This window comes from Mustelus asterias, chromosome 14, assembly GCF_964213995.1.
Source record: "Mustelus asterias chromosome 14, sMusAst1.hap1.1, whole genome shotgun sequence".
Classification (NCBI taxonomy): Eukaryota; Metazoa; Chordata; class Chondrichthyes; order Carcharhiniformes; family Triakidae; genus Mustelus; species Mustelus asterias.
In genome coordinates, this window is record NC_135814.1 from 53,614,176 (window position 1) to 53,630,999 (window position 16,824).

The window sequence follows — 16,824 nt, forward strand, 5'->3', positions numbered from 1 at the left end:
CGCGATATAAGATTGTACACATTTAGTAACAATAGAAATGCAATAGATTTGTTATTCATGGGAAGTGGGCATTGCTGGCTAGGGCCACATGCATTACCCGTCTTTAATGCCCTTGAGAAGGTGGTGTGAGCTGCCTTCTTGAACCGCTGCTGTCCAGGCGCAGTAGGTACACCCACAGAGCTATTAGGGAGGGAATGTAGATTGATACATTCACAATTAGAGTCAGATATCCCGGTGTTACTTGCTTTGCTGAAAAACTAAGCTTCAATCTGGAAGTCATTTCCAAGTCCCATCAATATTGCTCAATATTCAGCTGGCGGGGATTGAATTTGAACATTGCAAGTCTGCTTTTCTTTCCATTTAACCTCCCTTTCCAAATAGCTCTGAGAGAGATAGGTACTTTATGTCCAGAAAAGCTGGTCATACTACTTTTTAATACATCATAAAGCCATACTGACCAAAATAACCATATAGAAATCAGTAATCATATACGCATACAGTAAAATAAAAGTACCTTTAATTTATATACAAAATTACCATTCAGATTTAAAGAATGAATTACCAGAGTCGCATTTGTTATTCAGATTATATCTGTGTTCTCAGTATGAATGTATGCATTATACAAATTATACACTTTTTTAATACATTTTATATGACTAGTACAGAATTAAATGGAGTGTTTTTTTTTTAAAGATTCACTTGAATTAAGCAGTGGATGGGAGCTAAAAAGAAATGAGTAAAATTCTAATTTTAATACTAAATGAATGCTATTGAAAATTACTGTCATGTCCCTTTTTCTTGATAACATACTGGCTTTATTATGTTTTTCAACAGTCATCTGTGATGTCAGCTTCCTTTGCACGATTTCATCCAAATCTGGTTGTTGGAGGAACATATTCTGGGCAGATTGTGCTCTGGGATAATCGCAGTAACAAAAGGACACCAGTCCAAAGAACACCACTCTCTGCTGCTGCTCACACGGTACCGTCCAAAAATACTAAACTCAAACTTTGAAGTAGCAGCTAAAAGATCAGAGATTAAAATGCATTTCAGGAAAAATTATAATTATTATACTTTCCACGTAGCAGTAAAATGATAAAATATTTGTAATAATCAGGTTGAAAATATTAAGCAGAAAATAATCTCCCTACAGCATCCAGTCTACTGTGTGAATGTCGTTGGTTCTCAAAATGCCCATAACCTGATTAGTGTTTCCACTGATGGGAAGATCTGCTCGTGGAGTCTGGATATGCTTTCTCAGCCACAGGTAAAGGAAAACTAATTAAAGAAATGTAGATAGTGCTGTTGTTTTATTTTTTGTGCATAATCTTTTATTGCACATGTACCAATTCCTTGATCAGTTTTTAAAATTAAGTAAAGCAGTCTTTTAGCAGGATGGGACACTAACAGTGTTGCTTATTCTTAATAGCAAATATATTTTGTTGACTTAAGATGTTAACAGCTTGAAAGGGATGACCATAAAACGGAAGTTGGAGAAACTCAAACAATGCATGACCTATTTGTGGGTCATTTTGTGGAAAAATTGTGTTTGCAATCATTTCAGTAAGGTCCTGAAAGATGTTTTTGTTTTGAGAATAAGAGCTAAATTAGCTTAAAAGCATGTGGTAAACCCTGAAGGGGTATAAACTCAATTTATTTTATCAGATCAAGAAGGAATTTTAAATAAGGATACTTAATCTAAAGGTCTATTTGAGGATATCCCTAAGCATGCTATGCCGTCATGGATGGTGAATCATAGAAGGAGGCCATTCAGCCCATCAAGTCTGCACCGACCACAATCCCACCCAGGCCCTACCCCCACATATTTACCCGCTAATCCCTCTGACCTACGCATCTCAGGACTCTAAGGGGCAATTTTTAACCTGGCCAATCAACCTAACCCGCACATCTTTGGACTGTGGGAGGAAACCGGAGCACCCGGAGGAAACCCACGCAGACACGAGGAGAATGTGCAAACTCCACACAGACAGTGACCCAAGCCGGGAATCGGCTTGGTGCTTAGGGAGATGCTCTGATTTCAATTTATCTGGGTGTTTGCTGAGAGAAGATAGCTAAAATAAATGATAGTTGATTAGGCTTGCACTGTAAGCAGAGAAAAAGCTAACTTTATCATTCAACTCATGGAATGCAGAAGTAGGGTTTATCTCCATTTGAATTTTCTGAAGGAACAGATTGTCTAGTTTGAAGCTAGTGGAGGAATCTACGGTGGTCCTCACAGATCCTTGTGGCAAAATAAAGCAATCAGTAAATTCGCTTTGACATACTGAGAAGACAACCAGAATAAGGAACTGAGGCATCCACAGTCATGAGGTAGTAAATTAAAGCCTTACTTCTGTGAATAGTTGGAACTGAATAAAATTAAAGTGAAGCTCCAGAGGACTGTGACACACTTTAGGTGGTCCTGACAGAAGCAAAGAACTGAAAATATATCATAAAATGAGAGAATTCTTGAGGGAAGTGAGAAGTAAAACTGAGCATATAACATACATAATTATAACTTGTAGTGTTAATGTAATCATATTTACTTTGTTTAATTTGTTTTATGCACTGTAAAGTTTGTTTGTATTTAAAAAGTGAAGTCTTGTGGCATAGTTCTTTTGATTAGAACAAGTTGTTCATATTTCTCTCTAAATGTTAATGGTCCCAAACCGAATCATGACAGTATAATAATGATTATTATTAAAATTATGTTGGAAAAAAGTTACACTGGATTTAGCTTCCTGCCTTTGTCTCGATTAAAAACACGGCACGTGCCATTTCCCGACTCCTGAAGTGAGCATTTGTTAATTGCCAACTTTTGCAGGGATCCACACACTGAGGAACTGTAGAACCATAGAAACGTTACAGCACAGAAAGAGCTATTCTATCCATCATGTCTATGCTGACTTAAAAAAATCTAGCCTTCCATTCTGATCACACCTTCAACCCCCCACCACCCGTCCCCACCACCTATAGCCTTGCAGGTTACAGCACTGCAGGTGCATATCCAGGTACCCTTTAAACGTACAATCTGGGTAGCAAATTCCTGACGTGTATCACCTCCTGGATGAAAAAGCTTTTCCTAATATTCCCTCTAATCCTTCCATCAATTAACATAAATCTGTGCCCCCTGATAATTGACCTCAATGCTAAGGAAGAAGTAGGTGTGACTCTGCTTAATGAAACACAAATGTTCTGTGCTGTCCTGTTTCCTGCATTTTAACTATTAAGTTCGTATGTTTGACATTTTTAGTACAAAGCTAACGTTAAATTCAGAGAAGTATCTATTGGACAGCTATTCAAAGTTTACAGTTAGTGCGAAAGCTGTATAGTACCATCCGGTTATAGAGAATTTTAATCTCTATTTAGGTAAATGCTTACTACTTAATTAAAGGTTGTAAGATTTAATTTTTTTGGCTCCCTGGCCACTATCTCAGGCTGAACCAGTCCGAATGCAACCATGACATCCTATTTAACCACAAGCTGAGCTTCTAACATCATCCTTGCCATCATCAAGACTGCCTATATCTACCTTCATAACATTGCTGTCTCCATCCCTGTCTTAGCTTGTCTGCTGTTTAACCTTCATCCACGTTCCCTCCACGCCCGACTGTTCCAGTGCTTTCCTGGCTGGCCTCCTGCCTAGCATGTTTTGTAAATTTGATCTCATCCAAAACTCTGCTGCCTATATCCTAACCTTAAATCACCAACACCAAGGAGTTCGCTGACCAACATTAACTCCTGTATCTTAGATTTTAAAACACTCATTCTTCTTTTCAAACCAGATTGAGTCTGTATGTGAGCACTGAGTCCATTCTGCTCTCAGCTGGGCAAATAGGAATCTTGCCCCTCCTCTAACTGATTATGTTTACAAGCAGGACCTGAAATTCATCCCTTTTGTTCAGCAGTGAGAAGTTGCATTTTAAAATTTAAAAGCATCTTTATGTAAAGTTCCTTGCTCTGGATGTGACTCCCTCCCACAAGGTTAGCTCTCCTGATTTCCCCTTCCTCTACCCCTTTATGCTTTATGTTGCATTTTGTCTCTCAGACACCTTCGAGCACAGATATTTTGCTTTGTCAGCTTGACTTACAAATATTATATTACTTTAACAGGCAAGAATGTTCACTCTGGAAATATTGTTTTTGCAGGATAGCATGGAGCTGCTGCACAAGCAGTCTAAAGCAGTCGCTGTCACTTGCATGTCTTTCCCATTGGGTGATGTCAACAATTTTGTGGTTGGTAGTGAGGAAGGTTCTATATACACAGCATGCCGCCATGGAAGGTAAGGCAGAAAATAGATCAAACACTTGGTTTTGTTTAATTATTTTCCCTTAGATTTCACAGTTCATTCTGCTAATTAAATGGGATCCAGGTCAGTGCTGGTTGTTTGTAACACTTGTTAGGAATTTTGAATACAAATCTATTGGAAACGCCAGATATTTGACCAAGATTTTAAAAGGGCTTTTAACATAGTAAAATGGCTCCAGACTCTTCACTGAGCATTCTCAAATAATATTTGACACCAAGACTCGCAACAAGATATTAGGACACACAGGTAGTTTTTACGGAGTGTCAAAAGGGGGAGGTAAAGAGACAGAAAGGTTTAGGGAAGGAATTCCAGAGGGTTGCCAAACTGTAGGTCACACCCTCCTGGTGGGGTCGCAGGAAATTTTCACAGTAACTTCATTGCAGTGTTAATTTTAGCCTGTTTGTGACTAATAAATAAACTTTTAAAAAACTGAGTAATTGGGGTTGCAACCTCTGAGGCAGTGGCTATGGCAACTGAGAAATGGAGAGTTAGGCAGGACAGTCCTGTGATTGGCTTTGTGATGTCAGGACATTTGCACAGTTTTCCTTTACGAGCTGGCGGTTAGTGTGAATGAGTTCTGAGGGCCCGTCACTGCCTCCAGAGCATTCTCAAAAGCTGGTGAAAGGCTACCCAATCACTTTGGGGACTCTCTTTGCTGCCCCTCACAACTATGCACACATATTGAGGAAAGGATTATTCTGAAGCCAGTCCTTTCCTTAATCCACATTTGTTCCCAAGACTACAAAGTCAGATTCCTCTTGTTTTCCCCTACACCCAGTGTAAACTGGTTTACATACACTGGCAAAATTCCTTAATCTCCCCAGTTGGTGACAGCTGCTCTCAACTGCAAACTTAAAGCATGAGGCATGATACCAACATTAGCAAACTAAACCCCACAAAGCCCCCGCTCGCACAACTCTTACCCCATCTTTGTCTCACTATGGGATCACGCTAAGTTCCAAGTATTGAAATGGGCCACAATGGGAAAAGGTTTGGGAAGCACTGGGCAATTGAAGACAGAATCATCAATGACATTAGCTGTCTGCCAGTGCTTTGTCACTATTTTTCCTTTTCTGAAGAATATTTTACATCTGTGTACATCTATATCTTTTCATATGCATGGATGTAATCAATCTGAAACCGATAGTAGTTTTACCTTTTGCTTCACTATTTTTCTTGTTATTTATGCATTTGTAGAATACTTTTTTCTTTCACATTCCTCAATAATTTAGTTTTATTTTTACTTTCCTGTTTTTTTGCCTTCTTTTGTGGCTGCTTTGTATTTATTTTGTTATTTTATTCTTTATTGTTTATAGATTTAGTATATGCTTTTTTCCCTTTAGTTTCAATTTTCCCTTCCGCAGTGGCAAAATAATTCCATGCAATTTTGAACTATACTTGTGATTGCTAAACAATCTTTGGACCAAAATGTATCGTTTACATTACAGTTATAATTACAGTTTTAGTCAGAGGATATTCAGTCTGTCACTGAATGGAGGCCATTCAGTCTGTCACATCTGTGTCAATTCTTTGAAAGAGTCCAGTTTGGTCCCATACACCAGATTTTTGCCATTAGCCCTCTTTCTACTTGTGCATTCCTATGAGATTTGATTCCACCAGCCTTTCAGGCAGTGTGTTCCAGAACTTAACAACCCTTATCTGACCTCTGGTTACTACTCACTTGCCAGAGGAAATAATTTCTTCCCGATAGCCCTACCAAAGCCACTCATAATTTTGAAATCCTTTGTTAGGTCTCCCTTTAACTACCTGTCAAAGGTTCTATAGATTTGTAAAGAGAAAAAGATTGACAAAAACGAATGTAGGCCCCTTACAGTCAGAAATGGGAGAATTCAGAACAGGGAGTAAAGAAATGGCTCAGGAATTAAATTTGTACTTTACTTCAGTCTTCACAAAGGAAGACATGAATAACGTACCAGAACTGCTGAGAGAAACATGTTTTAGTGAGGAGTTGAAGGAAATCAGCATTAGTAGAGAAATGGTTTCAGGGAAATTGATGAGATTGAACGTGGATAAATCTCCAGATCCTGATAATCTTCATCCCAGAGTACTTAAGGAAGTGCCTGGAAATAGATGCATTGGTAGTTATTTTCCAAAATTCTTTGGACTCTGGAATAGTTCCTACAGATTGGAGGGTAGCTAATGTAAGCTCGCTATTCAAAAAGCGAGGTAGAGAGAAAACAGGGAACAATAGACCATTGAGCCGAGCATCGGTACTGGGGAAGTTGCAAGAGTCTATTATCATGAATTTCATAACTCGGTACTTGGAAGGCAGTGGTATAATCAGACAAAGTCAGCATGGATTTACAAAAGGGAAATCATGCTTGATGAATCTATTGGAATTTTTTGAGGATGTAACGAGTAGAGTTGACAGAGGAGAACCAGTGGATGTGGTTCATTTAGACTTTCAAGAAGTTTTCGACAAATGTCTCACATAACAGACTACTATGTAAAGTTAAAGCACATGGGATTGCAGGTAATGTCTTGAGATGGATAGGAAGCGAAGAGTTGGCAGAAATGGGTCTTTTTCTGATTGGCAGTCAGTGACTTGTGGAGTTCCGCGAGGATTAGTGCTAGGACCCCAACTGTTCACATTATATATTAGTGATTTGGAAGAGGGAACTGAATGTATTATCTCCAAATTTTCAGATGATACAAAATTAGGTGGGAGGGTGAACTGAGAGAAGGATGCAGAAATGCTTCAACGTAATATGGACAGGCTGTGTGTGTGGGCATCTGCATGGCAGATGCAGTATAATGTGAATAAATGTGAGGTCATCCACTTTTGTAGCAATAATAGGAAGACAGATTATTACTTGAATGGGTGTAAATTGAGAGATGGATACTCAACGAGACCTTGGAGTCCTCGTGCATCAGTTGCTGAAAGTGCACAGGTACAGCAGGTAGTAAAGAAGACAAAAATGGTATGTTGGCCTTCATAGCGAGAGGATTTGAGTATAGGAGTAGGGATGTTTTGCTGCAATTATATAGGGCATTGATGAGGCCACACCTGGAGTATTGTGTGCAGTTTTGGTGTCCTTATCTGAGGAAGGATATCCTTGCTATAGAGGGAGCACAGTGAAGGTTTACCAGGCTGATTCCTGGGATGGCAGGTCTGTCATATGAGGAGTGACTAAATCAGTTAGGATTATACTCACTGGAGTTTAGAAGAGTGAAAGGGGATCACATAGAAACTTATAGAATTCTAACAGGGTTAGACAGGGTAGATTCAGAAAGAACGTTCCCAATGGTGGGGGAGTCCAGAACCTAGGGGTCATAGTTTGAGGAGAGGGGGTAAACCTTCTAGAACTGAGATGAGGAGAAATTTCTTCACCCAAAGGGTGGTGAATGTGTGGAATTCACAACTAGAGAATGTAGTTGAGGCCAAAACGTTGTCTGATTTCAAGAAGAAATTAAATTTAGCTCTTGGGGCTGAAGGGATCAAGGGATAAGGGGGAAGGGGAGGATCAGGATATTGAATTCGATGATCAGCCATGATCAAAATGAATAGCGGAGCAGGCTCGAAGGGCCGAATGGCCTATTCCTGCTTCTAGTTTCTATTAACCTTTTCTGCTGCAAGTGGAACAGTCCCAGCTTCTCAAATCGCTGCTCATAACTGGAATCCTGGTAAATCTCCTCTGCACCCTCTGCTAAAATGCGGTGCCCAGACTTTTATACAAGTTTAAGTAAATTGTGCCTTTAAGTTAACAGCCATTTGCATACTCAATTCTGTTTGTTGCAGCAAAGCTGGAATTAGTGAGATTTTTGATGGCCATCAGGGACCGATCACTGGTATCCATTATCACACTGCAGCTGGACCAGCTGACTTCTCTCATCTTTTTGTTACCTCCTCGTTTGATTGGACAGTAAAACTATGGACAACGAAGGTAGACTGGCTAAATGATATTTATTGTATTGCAACATGGCATCTTCATAACTATATTCAACTTGCAGTACTTCACATTGGCACATGGTGGTGCTAGGGAGAAAATATACAAATCAAGTGGAACAGAATATAAATTTCCACAGAATCCCCACAGTGCAGAAAGAGGCCATTCAGCCCATCGAGTCTGCACTGACTCTTTGAAAGAGCATGCCACCCAGGCCCTCCCCTCTGCCCTATCTTCATAACCCCACACAGTTACCATGACCAATCCACCTAACTTGCACGTCTTTGGACACTAAGAGGGAATTTAGTACGGCCAATCCACCCAACCTGCACATCTGTGGACTGTGGGAGAAAACCAGAGCACCTGGAGGAAACCCACGCAGACACAGGGAGAAGGTGTAAACTCCACACACACAGCCAAGGGCTGGAATTGAACGGTGAAGCAGCAGTGATAACCACTGTACCACCATGCCACCTGAGCAGTCAATTTAAAAAAAGATATTATCTTAATTGTGTATGGCAAAACTATGGATAGAATTGTATATAGTTTGATTCATGGGTCGGGTTTTATATGAAAGAAACAATCCTTAAGCTATACAATCATTATTCTATTTCAGAATAACAAGCCACTGTACTCCTTTGAAGATAATGCTGATTATGTTTATGATGTCATGTGGTCTCCGACCCATCCTGCCCTATTTGCTTGTGTTGATGGAATGGGAAGACTTGATTTGTGGAACCTCAACAATGACACAGAAGTAAGCAGAATTAGGTGGTAGTACCTAGTAGTATGTAGCAGAATTACTGTTTCCGTTCCAGTATTGCAAACTTCAGAGAAAATGGAAGTAATTTTACATGTAACTTGATATTTTCAAAACCCTTGACAAATATTTCAAACTTATTTTTCTAAACTCTTACTTAGGTGCCAACTGCAAGCATTACTGTTGACAGTAATCCTGCACTGAATCGTGTGAAATGGACTCAGACTGGAAGAGAAATAGCTGTAGGTGACTCTGAAGGGCAGATATTGATTTATGATGTAGGAGAGGTGAGTTAATTCATTCTGTTACTTTGAACGTATAGGACAACAACATAAAGTAGATTGGATTTTCGTATGAAAGGATAAAAATACATGACTTTTCGAGCAGTTCAGATATGAGGATCTGCCCTTCCCAGCACAACAAGATCACCCTGGTCAACATCACCAACAATATCCTCAGTAACTGGCATTGGCCTCTCAAGTGTTCAGTGTGGCTAAGTATGCCATTCTCCTTTTGTAATCCATTTCAAAAGGATTTTCCTTTCATTCTGAACTAGTCCAACACATTTCCAGCAATAGCTTTTTTCTCCAGTTCCCAAACAGAGACCTTGAGAGTCCTGCAAGGAGCCATTTGGTCCCCTCCTCCATATTGCTGCTCAGTGTTATATTCTGCAGACATATTATCTGTGTCGATAATACCTGGCTCAGTATCTCCCTTTTCCTCTTATGACCTTCTCACTGCTTGACTGAAATTGTCAGAATAAGTCAGAATTTCCTGTAGAAGAATATTGTTTTGGTCCTCAACAATAGTTCTACATGCTTGCTAAGATTAAACCTGAGTGCACAAATTTGATTCTCTGTTCAATGCAACTCTGAATTTCAAATCCATATCTCATTCACAGGTTAGGTTTATTGGTCATGCTAAAGTTGCCTTAGTGTCCCAAGATATGTAGGTTAGGGGAGATTACTGAGGTAAGTACATGGGGTTACAGGAATAGGGTTGGGATGCTCCGTCGGAGAGTTGGTGCAGACTCGATGGACTCAATGACCTGCTTCTGCATTGTAGGGATTCATTTACTTCTATTGAAGGTTTACCAACCTGAAAAGTTAACTGTTTCTCACTCTGCAAATGCTGATGTTGCCAGTACTTCCTGTCATTATTTCAAACTTATGTTACTCTTGTACTTTTTCAGCAACAGTTAGCCTCTACTACTTTGCCTACTGCTGCTTCCCCCTTTATTACCACTAATTTAGCTTTTTCAGCATTTTTCTTGCATACCTCTACCTTCAATAAATTGCAAATCATTTAAAACTCCACTTCCTGTATCTCGTCCCATGCTAAATCCCACTTGCTCATGCTCTCTATTCTTGCTGATCTACATTGGTACTCCCTCCCTAACACATCAAATTTACAATCTTCATCTACCAATTCTTTCATGGTCACTCTACTCTGCAACCCTTTTCAGCATTATGACTTTTAGGCAGCTGTGTGTCATCCTCATCCAACCTCCTCAAAAGGAGGTTGGATGGGCACTTGAGCACTTCCCAATAATTTTTTTGACCAAGCTTTCCTAATTGTCCCAAAAATTCTTTGCTCACTCTGTCTCCTCTAATTCATTTTGGGCACACTGTTTGCATTAATGTGCTTCATAAATACAAGCTGTTAAATCAGATAGGACTTAAAATTGGTCATGAGGTTGCTTTCAAATGAATTGGTGAGGAAATGGATTGGAGATTGTGCAGCCATGAAAAAGGTTTCAAAAAGAGAAGAAATAATACCAACGGGATGGTTGATAATGTTGGGCAGGACGAGGGGAAGTTGAAGAATCAGAAGGGGGTTGAGAATGTAGGTTTCATGGAGGAAGGTAATTTGGTGTGCTGGCAAAGAAGTTGCAAAGTGATGGGACTGGGGTTGATTTGCAAGGGAGAATTAGATGGCCAAGTGAATGGGTTTGATCATAGACATAAAATAGGTCACGTGCGCCTCAATGTGGAGTATGATGTATTTGTGAAGATGGCTTAAAATCCTGTTCTTATCGCAGCTACTTCTTTTCTTGACTTCCTTTCATATGCCACAGGAGGCTGCATTTGGCATGTGCTAGCTGACACTCCGTCGTTCTAGTCATTCCCCACAGCCTTGCAAGCTTATTTCCCTCAAGTGCCCATCCAACCTCCTTTTGAAATCATTGTCTCCACTTGCACCACCCTTGTAGGCACTGCATTAAAAAAAATACCCCTGCATCTCTTATCCAAACCGTGTCCCCTAATCCAGGAAGTTTTTCTTTTTCTACCTTATCTTGCTTACCTCATCAAATCCCTCAATTTCCTTTGCTTCAAGAATGATCCCATCTTTTCCGACCTAAGCTTGTAGTTTAAATTCCTCATCTCTGGAAACAGTGTTATATCCCCCTTTGCGACCTCAAAGACTTCCATTTCCTGGACACTACTCCACAAAGGTTCAGCATAATTTCCCTGCTTATGTGCTCTGTCTCTATTTCTAAAACCCAATACCACATATGCTTTGCTATAACTGTTCTATGTTCTACCTTCATCTGTGCACACTAACCCTGAGGCCCTTCTGTCCAGGCATGCTTTTCAGAATTCTGCCATAAGTTAATATTGTCTCTCCCCATCCCTTGTCAAAATCCATGACAAAAACTTCTATTTATATAGCACCTAGAATGTAATAAAACGTCCCAAGCTACTTCACAGGATCATTCTAAAACAAAATCTGACATCAAGCCACATTGATTAAGCTTTTGTAAATCTGACATATCTAAGAAGTAGGTTTTGAGAAATGTCTAGCGACGTATAGGGAAGATATTTAAGAGTTTAGGGCCTAGGCAACTGAAGGCATGTGGTGGTTGGGGGGGGAGAGAAGGGGAAAGAGAATCAGGATATTGAATTCGATCAGCCATGATCACAATGAATGGCAGAGCAGGCTTGAGGGACAGAATGGCCTACTCCTGCTCTAGTTTCTATGTTACCAGCGAAGATGTGCGGGGGTGGCATAGTGGTTAGCACTGCTGCCTCACAGCTCCAGGGATCTGGGTTCAATTCCTGGTTTGGGTCGCTGTCTGCATGGGTTTCTCCGGTTTCCTCCCACAGTGCGAGTTAGGTTGATTGGCTCTGCTAATCAATAATCTGTGTCCTGGGATATGTCGGTTAAAGGAGTGGAGTTGTGGGATTGTTGTCGGTGCAGACTTGATGGGCCGAATGGCCTCCTTCTGCACTGTCAGACTTCTATGGTTAGGTGGATTGGCAGGGTTATGGGGACTAAGTGAGATTGTTGTTGGTGCAGGCTCGAAGGGCCAAATATTTTTTTTGGAACTGAGGGAATTCTTATCCTAATGGATTAGGATAGTCAGTCTAGAGGCATGAATGATTTCAGCAGTAGCTGAACTATCAATGCACTTTTCTCTCATGTTCCGTGTACAACTTGTCTACCTGTTGTGTTAGTTTAATTAGTTAATTGGTATCATCTTTAGTGGCATTGGTATGTTGTGCCAAGATGTCTTCACAGGGTTCCCATTTAACATAATTCTTAAATTTAATGTTAAAAATATTTATAAAATGCTCATTTCTTTTAACAGCAAATAGCAGTTCCTCGAAATGATGAATGGACACGATTTGCTCATACACTGGCAGAAATAAATGCAAACCGAGCTGATGCTGAAGAAGAAATTGCAGCATAACTAGCAGATGAGAGCTGAAGGCATGGCCTATCTGTCAGTAGAGTAGCTCAATAATTAACTTCATATGTTTTCCAAAAAATCAGGTTTGTAATTTTTAAAGTTTTTTCCAAATGTAACTATGGTTTAATGAACCAACTCCCAAACCTCTACCACAGAACGACTAAGTGGCATGCAGTGGTTGTTATTTCGCACCCAAACATGCAACACTGTTTTTGGAATAGGACCAATAAGATCAGCCCGTAACAATGCAGGGAATGAAACTTGCCCTTGTTTTCTTTTGTGCTTTTTGCTACAACTGCAATTTCTATTTAGTTTTTACGATATCCTAATAATGGTGATGATTTTAACTATATTTTAAACTGAAGTGTTCCCAAAAACACTTATTGTTTGGACAATTTGTAATTCTATATAAAGGGACAGTGCTTGCAACTTCTTGCTGTCATATACAACTGGGCCCTTTCAGTCAAGAGCACTGAAAACAAAACTTTGATTAGACCCCTGAGCAAATAGGTATAGTAGAGAGCCACTTGAGAAATGACTTCCCAGTGTTTCATAGTTTAGTATTGCAATAGCCAAATTGTCATACTGGCTTGATCATTTACTATGCCATCTCTGCCCTTTTTCAGATAAATTTGACAGTTGTGCACTATACAGTTGAGCATCATATCCAACCACTGTAATGAATTTCACTGGTCTTGTTTTTGTAAACTTACAACTCTGCCTGATCACAGCATTTTGTTCACTATTAAATGATGAGGAAAACATTTATGCTTATTAAACCAGCTAAATGGATTAGTCTTTACAAAGTTATGTAACAACTTTAATGCCAGTTTTACATAAATAATAAAATATACAGGAAAATAAAGTTTGTCCGTTGGATGTGTTGTGTTTTACATAGAGGATTTTTTGTGACCTTAAAGATATACACATGGAGACGAGTCCTTTTCACTTTTACTTACAAATCAACAAAGATTTGAGTTTGTTCTGCCACCTCACTCAAGTTTCTGACAAAGGAAAAGTAGCCTTAGTGGTTCTTGACCTTATTTTGGGCTCATTGTACAGGAACCATTTATTTGCCACAAGTTAATTCACTTGATTCCTCACAAACATACTAAAATGCAACAGGTTTTATCTGCCATATATACATTTTAATTGTAGAAATGTCACATTAGGGTATTCCTTGTCACACAGATAAACTGCTGGTGGTAGCTTAATGTGCACGTCTGAATAGTGCATAAGGAAACTTAGTCTGTACACAATTCAAATGTAGCTTCATTTCACTGAGAAATGCCAAAACACCCAGTTACAAAATCAAAAGAACACTTCCAGCAAATAGGCTGAACTATACATCATAAAAAGCATACTTGGAGCTAAGGTTGATTTACTGATGGCCTAAAATTAGCCTGTTTAGTCAGATCCAGTTTTCTAAGGAATTCAGACACCAAATTTAGCAGAATCAGTACAATGATGTAATTCTTTCAAACAGTAATATCCTAAAATTTCATTTTAAATGACATGATTTAACAAAACTTTAACAATCTGTACAATCTTTCACTGACCGGTAACTCAAGCATATTGCACCACAGCATCATGTGATTTACTCTGTCCCCTATGTCTCTGTACAGATGTACACTATGTACAGGTATATCAAGTGCAAGTTGTGTAAAGCAAACTCAAATAATGCAAGTTTTTATAAAACTAAGGATCATACACAGATATTGATTTTAAAGTCAGATGACCCAATTTGTCTTGCAATCTTTGATTTCAGTAGGCTTTTTAAAGGCTTTTTTCTGCAATGCTGAGGGCACATTTCATTCTTAAGAGTTGGCTGCTACTTGATTACTTTAATAATATAACTACTCCTGTCTGGTTTATAAAAAGAATAGCTACAGGATAAAAGCTTAAAAGGAAAATCCTTGAATTAAGAATTCTTCAATTACATAACTTCATTAAACAAAGGGTGGGGAGGGAAATATTTCACTAATTTTTCTGGGCTTCAGCAGTGTTTTCATTACAGTAACTAATTGACATTCAATGTGGGGTGTCCACTAGCTTTGTTCCACAGCTTGAATCTTAATACCTAAACACAAACCAACCTGCCCAGACCTACGATTCAACTTCAATTTCACTTCTTTCAATAATTGCAATTGCGTTATTGTGAAACTATTTTTGGAACCCAAAATACTACAAGTTAAAATGCATTTTGGTACTTTAATGAATGAACAAAATAAAATGTGCGTTAAGCTTTGTAACATTCGATACTTTCTCATAATAAACAATTAAATGCGGTACCGTGCTAAACATTGTTTTGAACTTTTTCTGGTGCTTCATAAACAGAGGAGAAAAGATCAAGAAAAAGCACAGAATAAAAACTTATTTAAAGTGTCCATAGCAGTTACACAACAGAAATATTAACAGTATTCAAGTCAGAAATCAATGATTGAATACATTGCTTTTTGAAACAATCATGTACTTTAAGTGGTTTTAAGTATTTATTTCTAGCTGTAGGTAGAGTTTTGTTTTCATCTTTTACACGATCTCTAAAATTATACAAATAAAGTCTGTGGCAACAATTTTCCGCAATGCAAACAATTCAGACATTTAATATTGTTACAAAAATTTAATTAAGAAATACATGATTTCAATCAAATTTCAACTGACCTCCACCTACATGCAGCTATTACTTTCAACATTGCTCCATGTTGTTTGAGATTGCACCTCAATGGACCTTAAGAGATCTCTTAAGACTTTGGAGAACCAGCTGATGTTTGTGGATGGATTGCAGCCACACCTGAAGATCTAAATTTAGGCAGATAGAGGCCAAACTTGTTTTCAACACCAGCAAAAGTAGCAGCAGCTAGTTTGTATCCTCCAATATGATGTGGCGAGACTGGTGGAAGGTCTGCGATCCTAGATTTCGGTGTGGGTTCAGAACCAACAGGTTTGCTGTTGAATAAACATGGAATAGATTTTAGCAAGAAAGTTTACTGACAAGATTGCGATAAACACTAACCAAACTGCACTTTTTCTGCACAGCACAGCTGCTCTTCAGCCAGAAGGGAAAAGCAAACAGGTAAAATGTAATAACTGATCTGATTTGCAGCATTAAAATTAACAGGAGAGGAATAGCATGATGTTCTCTGGAACATAGGCATTGGAGAGAACAGGATTTAAAACTTTTCAGTGGCAGTACCTGACACTAAAATAAGTGGGTAGCATTAACTCCTCATTAGTACCAACAATTAGAAGATGCTTGCTTAATTTGATGCCACACTGCATCAATGAAAACTCGAGTCTCAAATGCCTCAAGAGGAACAGCAGAGAAGATAGATGTTGCGCAGTCAAATCAAAAAGATGTGAAAATGCCAACACCACTTAGAGCAAGGGAGGCAATGGCCTAGTGGTATTATCGCTAGACTATTAAACCAGAATCTCAGCTAATGTCCTGGGGACCTGGGTTCGAATCCTGCCACGGCAGATGGTGGAATTTGAATTTGAATTCAAAAAAAAATATCTGGAATTAAGAATCTACTGGTGACCATGAAACCATTGTCGATTGTTGGAAAAACCCATCTGGTTCACTAATGTCCTTCAGGAAAGGAAATCTGCCATCCTTACCTGGTCTGGCGACTCCAGAGCCACAGCAATGTGGTTGACTTTCAACTGCCCTCCAAGGGCAACTAGGGATGGGCAATAAATGCTGGCCAGCCAGCGATGCCCATGTCCCACGAATGAATTAAAAAAAAAAGTCAAACAATCAGACCAGTGGCCCAGAATCAATGCTGATGCCATAGCTTCGCAGTTCCTAACAAAAGGTACTGGCCAGCAGGAAAGATAAGCAGAGGGTGAGAACAGCCCTGATGCCCTGAATAGAAAGACTACTCAAGCCACTATGCACAAGAGGAAGTGGACAGTGTCCTGATGTAAGGCAAGGAGGTAGCTAGCAATGCTGTTTACCAACATCTAAGGTGCTAATCCAAGAAAGCCATTCAGCAACCCACACAATAACTTCTCCCCCACCACAAAATTGATTTTATTTTTGAAGAATTACAGAATGTTAGTGTAGAAACAGGCCAATTAGCTGATGAAATCTGCACTATGGTCTTCCTCTGAATGAGTTACCTAGCCAGAACAGCTTGCAGTCCCAGGCCT

At 39.3% G+C, this 16,824-nt stretch overlaps 2 protein-coding genes across 4 annotated transcripts in view; one reads left to right on the forward strand and one right to left on the reverse strand.

Annotated features, from left to right (window-relative positions):
• The window catches only part of LOC144503675 (cytoplasmic dynein 1 intermediate chain 2-like), an 82,907-nt gene extending 69,370 nt beyond the window's left edge, over positions 1 to 13,537 (forward strand). Inside the window, exons 10-17 of one of the 2 annotated variants that reach the window (XR_013499540.1) lie at positions 835 to 981; positions 1,154 to 1,267; positions 4,150 to 4,283; positions 8,071 to 8,215; positions 8,835 to 8,975; positions 9,140 to 9,265; positions 12,571 to 12,755; positions 13,299 to 13,537. Coding sequence is in view for 1 of the 2 variants with exons in the window: in XM_078228393.1 (XP_078084519.1) it covers positions 835 to 981; positions 1,154 to 1,267; positions 4,150 to 4,283; positions 8,071 to 8,215; positions 8,835 to 8,975; positions 9,140 to 9,265; positions 12,571 to 12,672 (909 nt within the window). In the remaining variant the exon portion in view is untranslated. Of the gene's footprint in view, positions 1 to 834; positions 982 to 1,153; positions 1,268 to 4,149; positions 4,284 to 8,070; positions 8,216 to 8,834; positions 8,976 to 9,139; positions 9,266 to 12,570 lie in introns of both variants that reach the window. The other variant, XM_078228393.1, reaches the window with a different exon arrangement.
• A 1,332-nt stretch (positions 13,538 to 14,869) lies between these two features.
• Positions 14,870 to 16,824, reverse strand: part of slc25a12 (solute carrier family 25 member 12) — a 122,364-nt gene continuing 120,409 nt past the window's right edge. For both annotated transcript variants that reach the window (XM_078228390.1, XM_078228391.1), the window contains exon 18: positions 14,870 to 15,618. In XM_078228390.1, the coding sequence (XP_078084516.1) occupies positions 15,414 to 15,618 (205 nt within the window). In that variant the 3' untranslated portion in view covers positions 14,870 to 15,413. The remainder of the gene's footprint in view (positions 15,619 to 16,824) is intronic.